General features: G+C 42.0%; 2 protein-coding genes across 3 annotated transcripts; one reads left to right on the top strand and one right to left on the bottom strand.

The window, feature by feature from the left end:
• Positions 1 to 57: 57 nt before the first annotated feature.
• On the bottom strand, positions 58 to 9312 carry shpk (sedoheptulokinase). Its single transcript, XM_080748822.1, has 7 exons — positions 9048 to 9312; positions 8732 to 8873; positions 7836 to 8010; positions 6194 to 6346; positions 5650 to 5825; positions 4032 to 4232; positions 58 to 1542 (listed from the first exon to the last, which is right to left on the bottom strand). Exons 1-7 carry the CDS (start codon positions 9186 to 9188, stop codon positions 1148 to 1150), a joined length of 1383 nt encoding a protein of 460 aa, XP_080604948.1. The 5' UTR covers positions 9189 to 9312; the 3' UTR covers positions 58 to 1147.
• Positions 9313 to 9483: 171 nt separating this feature from the next.
• emc6 (ER membrane protein complex subunit 6) lies at positions 9484 to 11145 on the top strand. Of its 2 annotated transcripts, none has more exons than XM_080749674.1 (2): positions 9484 to 9666; positions 10284 to 11145. In XM_080749674.1, the coding sequence occupies exon 2, from the start codon at positions 10334 to 10336 to the stop codon at positions 10664 to 10666; it is 333 nt and encodes a 110-aa protein (XP_080605800.1). In that variant the 5' UTR covers positions 9484 to 9666; positions 10284 to 10333; the 3' UTR covers positions 10667 to 11145. The 2 variants fall into 2 exon arrangements, with proteins under 2 accessions (XP_080605800.1, XP_080605799.1); XM_080749673.1 differs by having other exon boundaries at positions 10281 to 11145.
• The last annotated feature ends 640 nt before the right edge of the window (positions 11146 to 11785 follow it).

Here is an 11785-nt window from a genome sequence, read left to right as displayed (position 1 = left end):
GTGCCAGGAGTGAAAAGGCACCCCTACATTCATTAAGATAATGTAGGGGTGCCTTGGATGAAAAAAGTATTTGTAGGGGTGCCCTGAGCCAAAAACGTTTGGGAACACCTGCTCTAGTGCACTACAGCAGAGTCATGTGGTTGTACTGGTCTACAGTATAGGTTACAGTATAGACAGTACCTTACACCAGCACAAATAAAACTATGACATAGACATGACATTGACAAACTATTGTCATGGACTCTATGGGCTGTGAGCATATTCTCAGAAGTAGGCTTAAACTTTAAATATTTGTACCTTTAGGCCCTAAAGGTAAAAAGATATATACTTTGTCTCATAACCGTCTCATAAATCTAAATAAATTAACCACAATAAACTAATAATCAGCATGTAAACAATAACATGGAATGAAATGAAATGAAAGAGCAGGAGACATTAAACTACTTGAAGGTTGCAGACAGCAAATCCCTAATTGTTCATTTAACTCGGGAGTGTAAAAATAGGCCCGACCAATTGTTTTTATTTTAATTGGCAGATTTTGCTTGAGAAACCGAGGAGAGAGAGGGGACACATGAAGAGAGTCAGATTAAAACTCAGGTCCGCTGGCTGCACCACCAGGCACCCCAGCCCAATCCATTTTTACACTTTCAGCATTAAATGTACACTCATGATTTTACTGAGTACATTACAGGACATGAATCAAACAGGACTGATGCCTGGATAAAAAGGCACTAGCCAGATTAGGTTTGGAGGCATTTCAGTGATGAATGGCCCATTATTCCACAAAACATACAAAGGTCTGTATACCTTATCACACTACCCTAATTAATAAATTAAACTGCAAATGTAACATTTATTATCCAAGACAAATTATTATAAACATTTAATAAAATATGATTGGAATGTTGAAATGTTGAAAATTGCAAAAATGCAATGTTCATATTGTTTTTGAGTTGCTTTTTTTGCAACTAAAACATATATTCTCCTCATTCATATCGTTGCTGTCTGGCAGAAACCTTATATCTTCATATATTGTGTTTATTTCTTTTAAATTAATGCCATAATTTGCCATACTACAGTGTCACACAGAATAACAGTTTTAGACATGAGGTTTTCCATCCGACAGCAACGATATCATTACTGTTGTTCAGACTCTGTCACAGAACACCATGGCCACGCCTGCAGCAGAGTCCACGTGTTCACTGTACTCCACATGCTGAGGAAACACTCTCTCCACCTCCTGCCTCAGCACCTCGTTGCGACAGAGGGCACTGCCACTTCCCATGATCCTCTTCACCCCCGCCTCCTGCAGGAGGGCAACGGGCATCATGGCGGTGATGTTGTCCAGGACGCCGCGGCACACTGCCCTGGTGACGTGGCCCAGGGACAGACTGGAGGTGGAGATGTTGACCACCTCGCCTAGCCTGAGTGGGTTGTGTCTCTCCCCGAGGAGGGTGGGGCTTACCTTCATATCGGTGTTTTCTTGGCTCAGAGCGCAGCAGATCAGCTTCTCGTATAGGCTTGAATCACTGAGCTCCACTCCTTTGCGAAATAAAGCAGAACAGTGTACATACATGTGGAATGGGTTTATATTAGAATTATTGAGTGCTTTAACCAGTGAAAAATAGCAGATATACAAGCTCACAGCCGCGCTGCGAGCTTGTAAATCTGCTATTTTTGAAAAAGTCGTGAAAATGTGTGCAAATCTTTGAATATATGTATTTTCAAAGCGAACGTTGGTAAATCAAATTTTGCTTCTGGGTGGTCCCTGGAACTAAATATGTTGAGATGCGGGTCCGTGGCCAAATAAATATCAGTTTGGGGGTCCTTCACATGAAAAGGTTTGAGAACCACTGACATGGTAGTCTCTCAAGAACAGACTAACTGAGCTCCAGTTAAGTGAAAAGGACCTTTTCTTTGACGATGGCTGGCCAGATTGCTGACATAGAAACATAGGTTTTTCAAAAAATCTTAGAAGGATTCAAAAGACACTTATAGAATTGGGTCAAAATTTTAATTTTCACGATTTAAAAAAAATAGCAGATCTACAAGCTCGCAGCGCGGCACTCGGTGCCGCGCTGTGAGCTTGTATATCTGCTATTTTTCAATAGTTAAAGCATAAAATAATGATACACAATAATGTGTACCCGTTCTAAATGGGTTAAAGATCAAATATCTGTGTTCTCTTACATTTTCAGAACATTAAGCGTACATACAGTATAGGTATAAATGTTTCGATTAATTGAGTGAAGGACCCCAATGGAAACAAGCCATAGACTTTCTTTGGTTTAAAATCCTCTTAGCAGACCTTGTAGTGAACTGTACTTTCCTATGCTTTTTTGTGTGCAAACTGCTAATAAAGTATTCAGACCTGCCAACCCTGGCAAATTTTTTTGAGTACTCAGCGCCCGGGCAGCGCCCGCGCAGCGCCCGCGGTGCAATTTTTGTTGTTTTCCCTCACAAAACAGCGTATATTTTGGGGGGTTCCATGCACCTTTTTGGGTGGGACCTTGACAGTTATGTTAACAAAATTTCACACCAGAAATGTAGCACATTGCATGTCTTGACTTACACTAATAGGAGGAGGCAAGATGTTAGAACAACCTTTTAAATAACAATGCCATTTGGTCCTGAGAAAAAGTAGGCTAGTATTACCAGGCAATACAATAATGTTGCATTGGCAATTCTGTTGACAAATCTTTAATAAAATATACTAACTGCCCTTGCTCAGAGTTAGTTAACAATAGACTAGCAAAACAGTCTATCACCAGTGACTTTATGAATGAACATACATCAATGTAATCATGTTATTCAAATGGCAAAATAGCTTTTCATTGTCAAGTAGGCTATTTACATAAACATGTGTCTTTGTTAATTGAGCAGCCTAAATAAATCCACATTTCTGTGCATGATTTTCAAGAAGTTGAAAGTATACAACTCATGTAGGTTTCTATTCCATCCATTAATTAATATATAGGCCTACATTGTGTATAGATCACATACAGCCTAGTCTGTATATTCATTCATATAGGCTGCAGGCTACTCATTGTTGATAGACCATTAATGTCTTCATAGATTCACAGGTGATAAATAATTTGTTCACTGTTAATGTTTTTGACAATACACATCGGCCTAATTCATTCATTCATACTCGAGTTAAAGTGGAACAGGCAGCCCAGTATTTTATCCAATCGTGGCCAATGTATGCTTCAGTTCATTGTACTAAGAAAGAACTGGGTCACACGTTTTGACTTTTCCGACTGGTTGCTCGCTGCAACACCGTCGTATGACGAAGTATAACACGGACTTCATACACAACAGCTCCAGGCTGAGCGCAGCCGCTCGTTTTGTTTCACCAGCGTCGCAAGATAGGTTTAGGTTAGGCATAGTACAAGATTTCACCAATTCTCACCATCGTGGCTGCTATGACATGTGAATTCACCTCAGAGGAGGGTTTTAAAACTTTATTATTACCTGTTAGATCGTTGGCAGCACTGAGGGGGGGAACAGTCGCTGTGCATCGACTCGCACGACACCACGGCCCTTCTCCGTATCATCTTCTTTTACATTAATCTGATTAATATCGCCGTTATGTATCCGATTGATAACTCGTCGGCGTCGCTGTGAGATGCGTGCATGCTGAACTAAACCAAAACCTTCTTATAACTCTATGACCAAAACAAACAGACTCCGTCCTCCAATCGGTTAAATTCTTCTTCTAACGACAAAACGAGCATCGCTTCCGTTCTAGTGCTCCCCAGCGCCATGCGCCCCATTCACACACCATTCATGTGGTGCCTGGGAGGAACTACATGGCAGGGAGAAAAATGTTTTGCCTCACTTTAAGCCACAACACAACCGAACACAACGCAGAATGTGTTGTGTTACCATCCCCCGATAATGCGTAGCCGTTAGAGGAGTTTGCGTACCTGCGTACAGAGACTAAAAATGCGTGCTTACTACGCAAAATGCGTACAGGTTGGCAGGTCTGAGTATTCAATCAATCAATCAATCAGGTGAAACTGACGTACCAAGCTCGTTCATCCACGCGCCAAGCATCCCCACAAAAGTGGCCATCACGTTTCCTCCATTGAGTGACGCTGCCACTGCCAAGTATGAGCCATCAAAGTAGGGGAAGTGAGAGATGGAAGACATAGGCTGAGGAACATCTGGGGGGTTGAAACCTGCTGGCATTGCATAGGTCAGCTGCGCTGAGGTGCTTATGTTGAGAACTAGGAAATTACAAGAGAGAGAAGTAAAAACAATTATTAGGAATTGCTGAGGAAGATCTTATGATTGAAGCGTCTAAGGCAGGGGTCTTCAACAGGGGGTCCGTGACCCCTAAGGGGTCCTCAGAGTTACTACAGTTACTACTTTTTTTTTGTATTAACCACTTGAACCCTAGCTTCCCTATTCTTAGGAGAACTTTAGCAAAAAGAGCAGCTATACAAGCTCTTGGCTTTGGTTTGGTGAAGGTTTGGTGGAGAGGGGGGGAAAAGCAGTACAGAATGAGAGGTCACGTTAACAAAGTATTGACGGTTTAAGTGGTTAAATGTCTGAAAATACACATTAACATGAATCGGGGAGCCCCTTAATATTAAAACCGGAATATACCGGACATCTGAGCAAGGATGTCTCAGCCGCACCGTCTTTTACCGTACTGGGTCATTAAAAACGAAATAAATTATTTTTATCCGAAAATCGGCGATCGTCTAACCTTCCCTAGTCACCGCTCGTCCATCGATAGCTCATGGCTGCTCTGACATGAACCGGAAGTGACGCCAGGTCCATTCCCTGCAGAGGCTTCCTAGCAGCCGTCCGTTTACTGTTTAGACGATAACATTAGCATAGCTGGAGTGCTAAGGGCTAAGCTAGCCAAAATGGTCACATCGACTGTTCAGTACCTGGACCATATGCTTGGATTATATGCGCACGGATCGCACACGCGAAACGCACGGGGAGAAGACGCCTCGGCCAAAACCGCCACTCTATGTCAATGGAGATCCAGATATTCATGGTGAGCAAACGACCGGGGGATCGAAAAAAACGAAAAAACAACGGCGACGTCCAAGAAGGAGGGGTGGCGGGCTCATGTTTATAAACATAATATTATGTCTCAGATCATAATACAATAATAGAAATTTCACGGCTAATCTATCAACAAGCCATTCTATTTCGGCTAGCAAAGTGTTAAGTACTATACTTACAGTAAGTACAATTTTGAGTATTTGTACTTTACTTGAGTATTTCCCATTTTCAATAATTTTACTGGCTGCTGTCTACACCACGGCAATGGCAGCGGCGCTCTCTACAGGGGAGTGCTCAGGAAAATGGTGTTTAGTGGTCCTTGGCTTGAAAAACATTGAAGACCCCTGGTCTGACCGTCTGAGGAACAGTAATAAACAAGTGGAGCTGAGAAGCAGTGTGCAGATTTCTTTTTTTGTCAATCAGCCATTTCTCCAGCATTTGGATAGTTTCGACCCTGAATAGGATGTGAATCTCTCTTTGCTATAAAAATCATTAGGCATATCTAAGGTAATTATGCACAAAAACAACGAAACTGACAACCACCGACTCTGTGTGTGGACAATAAAATCCTCTGTGTTAATTTAACTCTACCTACACTCTCAGAGTGTAATATCTTTTCACCTGCATCTGTGTGGGCAGTCATGCAGGAGTACACAGAGCACTGGAAGTCTCCCAGGGCTGCCCCCACTGGTGTGTGTGCAGGGATGCCATGCCAGTCCGTGCACGTCTCTCCAGCCAAGCAACCGGATGACACACACTGAGGGAGCAGGTGCAAAGGGAAGCCAGCATCCTTCAAACTGAAGCATGCATACACACACACACACATACAGATGCTTTTAGTTGACATGCAGCATACAGACACAGTAAGTATACAAGTAAGTGTGAATAGGATGTAATTTAACACACACAAAAGTAGTTTAGGACAGAACATGCACAAAAGTCAATTCTAACATCACTAGTATTTTGTTTTGTTTTTTAATACTTTATTAGTCAGAAATGTTAACAGCACGTGGTACAGTAAGACATTAAGGCTAAAAGCATAACACAAAACAATGTCCTGGGGACCATTGTGGTCCTACTGTATATGTATCAATTCATCAACTATTTTCACACAACACCATCGTATGACGGAGTAAACACTTTTAAGTGTTTAACCAATGCTTACATGTCCACATTCCACTGGTTAGTGGCGGTGTTGAAGTATCCCCAGCTGGCTGCATTCTGGGCGGTCATCACACACGTCTCCAGACCACAAAGCATGGACACCACATAGTCCTGGATAGTCCCTGCTACTGTGAAGTCTGCAAGGAATTCTGGTCTGTGTTCAGAGAACATATTTTTAGATTTCGAAGAATGGATTGAAAATGGTTACAGATCAATGTCTACCTGTGAATTCCCTCCCGATGAAGCGGTCTTCATCACCCTTTAGCCCTGATGAAGACCATTTCAGGTCCGACATGTTGGTGTTGTATTAAATAAAGGCTGTTATTTTTTTTGCCTCTTTTAACCTAGGGTGCCCGGATCGCCCATCTTTTATCTGACATCTTTTATCTGATTAAATAAAGACAGGCTCAGGAGGTAGAGCCACAACTGAAGGTTCCTGGTTCAGTCACAGACTCCTCCTGGCATCATGTCGAAGTTTCCTTGAGCAAGACAATGAAACTCTAACAGCTCTCGATGATGATGATGATGAGAGAGTGGTTCCTTGCATGGTTGCCTCCATCGGTGGGTGTGTGAACGGATGAGTGCAATGCTTATTGTAAATCACTTTGGATAAAGGTGCCACAGTATATAAATGCAGGTCATTTACCAATGCAGACCACTAATTATTAAAATGTAACAATTTCAACTGCCAGATTTACCATTGAGATAAGATACAATATTTATTTGTCACTGTATATGAAACATATAACATGTTGTTTAGTGCATTCACATAAACAAATAGCAGCATCAACAAAGAAAGATACACCGATAGAGCAAAAAACTGTTAGTCTGTTCATAGTTCATAGTCCGTTCATAGTCTGTTGTCAATAACAAAATCACACCCAATGTGAAGTGAGCAGTGGTCGTGCTTGCATAACATCTTCAGACTAGGATTTAAGCCTAGGATGTACAAGCTATGCTACACACACACATTTTGCTATGGCAAAACGCTGAGGAAAAAGGCTACAGACATACGACATATGGGCGAGTCCCAGTTGGGCGGTGTCCCAGTTGGGTGAACAGACTGTAAAGCAAGCGATCTTCATCCCATTCATGCGTTTATCGTGCGCTTGCCCAGGCCTTATGGCCTGGGCCGTAAATAACAATTGCATTCACCACGGCTTCGTAACTCGCGCGGCCCTGGCCCGCTCTTCGGGGGCACTCGCGCCGCAATGTCGTGGACAATAATTACAGTCTGTTCGCCCAACTGGGACACCGCCCAACTGGGATTTTCCTACGACATATGACATCACTAGACAAACATGATGCTACGCACACACATTTTACTATGGCAAAACGCTGAGGAAAAAGGCTACGGACACACGCACAGCTACGGACACACACACATTTTGCTATGGCAAAACGCTGAGGAAAAAGGCTACAGACATACAACATATGACATCACTAGACAAACATGATGCTACGCACACACATTTTACTATGGCAAAACGCTGAGGAAAAGGGCTACCGCCACACGCACAGCCACTTATAGGAGCGGTTTGCACCGCTCAAAACACTCCATAATGCCTAGAATAACAGGTGTCAGTTTATATGTGACCAGAAACTGAAATGGGGCAAGTAGAATGAGGTATGAGTAGACTGACCTGTGTTTCATGTACCAGAAGATAGTGGCACAGCCAAACCCAGTGGCCACACTGAGGTGTGAGCGTGGCTTTGGAAGAGAGGACAGGAAGTCACTGTTGCAGCGCCCATCCTGCCAGGTGATCAGCTGACTGGAGTCTTTGGCTGTGAAGAAATCTCCGTTGGACCAGTCACAACCTAGAAAGGCAAAGATGATTAATACAGGGTTGTAAAATCCTAATCTAACACTGAGAGTGTAGTGTACAAATGGAATCAAATGGATCTGTAATTGGTTCCATTCTCAGGGTAAAATGAATACTTTTAGGATTTTACTGTGTACTAATAGTACTACTAATTTAACTTAATTTCTGCTCACTTCATTCACGAGTAAGACATTATTTCAAAAGAAAACAAAAAAATAAATCCTAAATTATCAACAGTATGGGCTAAAGTAAAACCCAATTGTCTTTTTTCTATGGGGATGGAAGCACTTCATTTAGATCAAGGGACACCATTCATATTGCATATTCCTATGATGAGAGCATGCTTTCATCAGGTTTGAGGTTTCAGGGCAAATATTCATTCAAACTCAGAGAAGAGGATCCAAAATGATACTGTTAGTGAATTGCTTAATTTAGAATCTCATCATTTGTACCATTTAATGGTCACAATAATTCAGCAATTTAATTTCCAAATACACATATTTAATTGTTATTGAATAGACATTTAATTTCACTGAAATATTGTAGATTACTGTTTATAACTTCATTTATTAAAGTGACTTGGAAATCTGTCAAAATACCAGACAAAAAAAAGTGCAATCCTCCAGACAACCAGCAGAGGGAACTAAGTACCACTGCACAGCATCAGAGAGCCAGTCAGAGAACATAAATAAAGCACAATATGGCATTATTCTCACCACTCTTTGCTTTCCAAAACAGAACACCATGCATTTGTCCAGACACTCCGATTCCGATGACATTCTGTCGTTTGTCTCTCGGCAAAAAAGAGACGCATTTGTTCAGGGTTCTTATTATTTGGCCAGTATCCTGCTCTTTAGCCTATAATGACAGAAAACACACACACACACACACACGCACGCACGCACACACACGCGCGCGCCCGCGCGCACACACACACACACACACACACACACACACACACACACACCGATATTTAACACTTGTCTCAGACGTGGTGGTGATGTGATGCCATGGTGCATCATGTTCGCTTACCTGTAATATTTCTGCATCGTCTACGATATCAGACGTTGTTGGCAAGGAGTACTGCGTAACTACTGATTTAGAGCTATGTTCTATTAAAACAACTTTTATCGAAGTGGTTCCTATATCTATGCCCAGGACATATTTTGACATGGCTACTACGGACAGACAGTAGTCTTCCTGTTTTGTACATTGGACTTAAAAAGGGCAGTCCCAAGTCCACAACTTGGTCAAGGGACAAGGGCGCCGTTTGTAAAAGCTACACTGTGCTATTATGGTGCCGTTGTCGCCATTCATAGCAGACAAGACAACTGGCAGTAAATGGATACATTATATATTATAACCATGATTATAACGTCTCCTCTCTCCTTGTATCATTCGTGACGTATCCAACATGACGTTTGTACGCTCATTAATGTTTTTACCCACAATGCGTTTCGAAAATAATATGGCCGACTTTGAACAACGGCAGGCGAGCATATTAGATGAATGTTGAACGTTATTTATTACAATATTACATTCCTAACACATCGTCTTTCTTGTGTCGCTTGTTGGTTGAACATTGAGAGTTGAGCTCGTGGAGGAGTGAACGCGGACACCGCAGCAGCACATCGTTGTGACGCTTCAGGAGGTGAGAATGTGTTAGCAAGCAGCTAAAGAAGCTAGCATTAAAGCTAACGACACACACATTGATTCATTGATTGATTGAAACATCCATCCATCCGTCCGTCCGTCCGTCCGTCCATCCATCCATCCATCTTCAACCGCTTATCCGGAATCGGGTCGCGGGGGTAACAGTTCCAACTGAGACCTCCAGATTTCCTTTATAAGTTTGCATAGGAAAAGCACAGGACTGTACATTTCAGATACAGGTCTACTAATAGAATTTAAACCCAAGAAAGCACTATGACTTGTTTACATCCAAAGCAAAGAGTGGTCCTTTTTGTACTCAACACACACACACACACACACACACACACACACACACACACACACACACACACACACACACACACACTCACTCAGATAGAATAGTAGAATCAAAGATGCAGAATACAGATGTAAGTAACGTGGCCAATTTGCAGTAGCATACATTGTGAAGTCAGTCACAGTGCTTGCTTGTCTGTGAAGCCTGGTTCTAGTACTTTGTCATTATTATGTATACATCCTTTGTAAAGACTGTGTGGAATTAATTTGCTGTCAACCACCTTTTTTGACAACTGATGTGATTTGCTTTTATTCCAGCAGCAACACACAGCTTTCTCTGGACATTGACAAGAAGAGACAGGCTCGCTGACATGGCAGGAGTGATAGCCAAGCGTGAGGGACCACAGTTCATCAGTGAGATTGCTGTGAGGGGCAACGCCGCCGTGCTGGACTACTGCCGCACCTCAGTATCTGCCCTGTCGGGAGCCACCGCAGGGATCCTCGGCTTGACTGGACTCTATGGTTTCATCTTTTACTTCCTCGCCTCATTCCTCCTCTCTCTGCTGCTCATCCTCAAAGCGGGACGCCGGTGGAACAAGTGCTTCAAATCTCGCCGGGTGCTTTTCATTGGCGGCCTCGTTGGAGGCCTCTTCACTTATGTCCTATTCTGGACTTTCCTTTATGGAATGGTGCACGTATACTAATGATATGCCATGATGATGAAACAGATGTGTCCTTAATACTATTGCTATTTGTACTGTAGATATGCAATTAATTACATTTTGAAATCTATCATGTGTACTCTACAGTGGATAAAATGTGAAGATTTACTGTACACACTAATTATATGTTCCGATATCCCTCCTGCACTAAACTTAGCAGCGAGTGTTAATTTATTTAGAGTTTAACTGTTGCTCTTTGTTGACACCCATAGATGGTTACACGCCGCTGCAATGTAGGCAACTTAGGTTGTAGCTAAACGGATCAAATCGACTGCATAATTGTGTTCCATATTTTTAGTACTATGGTGGTTATTTAAGAAATCATATTGGATATTTTGAAAGAAATACTGCCATGACACCTTTTGACACACTTAACTAGTTATGTTTTCTATAAGTATAAGGCCAGTTGTTGTCAATAGGATAAAACATTACTGTACATAGTATGACTGTTATACATTAACACGAAGACCATTCAATAAATATGAACAGGAACAACAAAGAGGAAGGGTATTCCTTGAATTATTTCACTCCCTGCATCAACATCAGAAGTTCACAACATGAATATATTCTACACAGTATGCTATGTAGGCTCTTAAAGGGTTGTCCATACTGTCTCCGTACACAAACTTCTCGTCGGAAAGTTCTGACTTTCCGACCTGCAGCTTTCCGAACTCTTAATTTGGGGTAATGCTTTTCAGAAGTAGTGACGTCATTTTGTAGTTGAATCGGACCTTTTCGACGAAAAGTTTGATGTTCGGAGACGGTACGGACTGCCCTTTAATGGTCCCTCCCGTTGTCATGGTGACAGGTTTTGCAATACAGCTCCAGCAGATAACAAATGTTTTGCAATACAGCTCCAGCAGATAACAAATGTTAATACTCATCACTTTCACAACAGCATTGCCTTTAAGCAACCAGTCTAACTTGTGCTCACCTTTTTTTATCATTCATAGTGTTCAGGAGATATTAAGTTCAATTCAAGTTCAAAGTTATGGGGGGAGGGGGGTCACCAATATGCCCTCAGTTAAACTGCAAAGTACACACATACTTTCCGGTTAAAGCAATGTTTTTTGTCAAAGTTAAAGCTCTATATTCTGATAG

This window comes from Nannobrachium achirus, assembly GCF_963921795.1.
Source record: "Nannobrachium achirus genome assembly, chromosome: 19".
In the NCBI taxonomy this organism is placed as follows: domain Eukaryota; kingdom Metazoa; phylum Chordata; class Actinopteri; order Myctophiformes; family Myctophidae; genus Nannobrachium; species Nannobrachium achirus.
The sequence above is the reverse complement of the archived record's forward strand: the minus strand, read 5'-3'. Positions and strand labels throughout refer to the sequence as shown.

Bases quoted from the DNA above. Each gene is read 5' to 3' on its own strand.
- shpk (XM_080748822.1), bottom strand. From the start codon at position 9,188: ATGTCAAAATATGTCCTGGGCATAGATATAGGAACCACTTCGATAAAA. The intron at 8,011-8,731 runs GTGAGAATAATG...TTGCCTTTCTAG, and splicing joins GTTTTGGAAAGCAAAGAGTG to GTTGTGACTGGTCCAACGGA. The intron at 5,826-6,193 runs GTAAGCATTGGT...TGCATGCTTCAG, and splicing joins AACCAGTGGAATGTGGACAT to TTTGAAGGATGCTGGCTTCC.
- emc6 (XM_080749674.1), top strand. From the start codon at position 10,334: ATGGCAGGAGTGATAGCCAAGCGTGAGGGACCACAGTTCATCAGTGAG.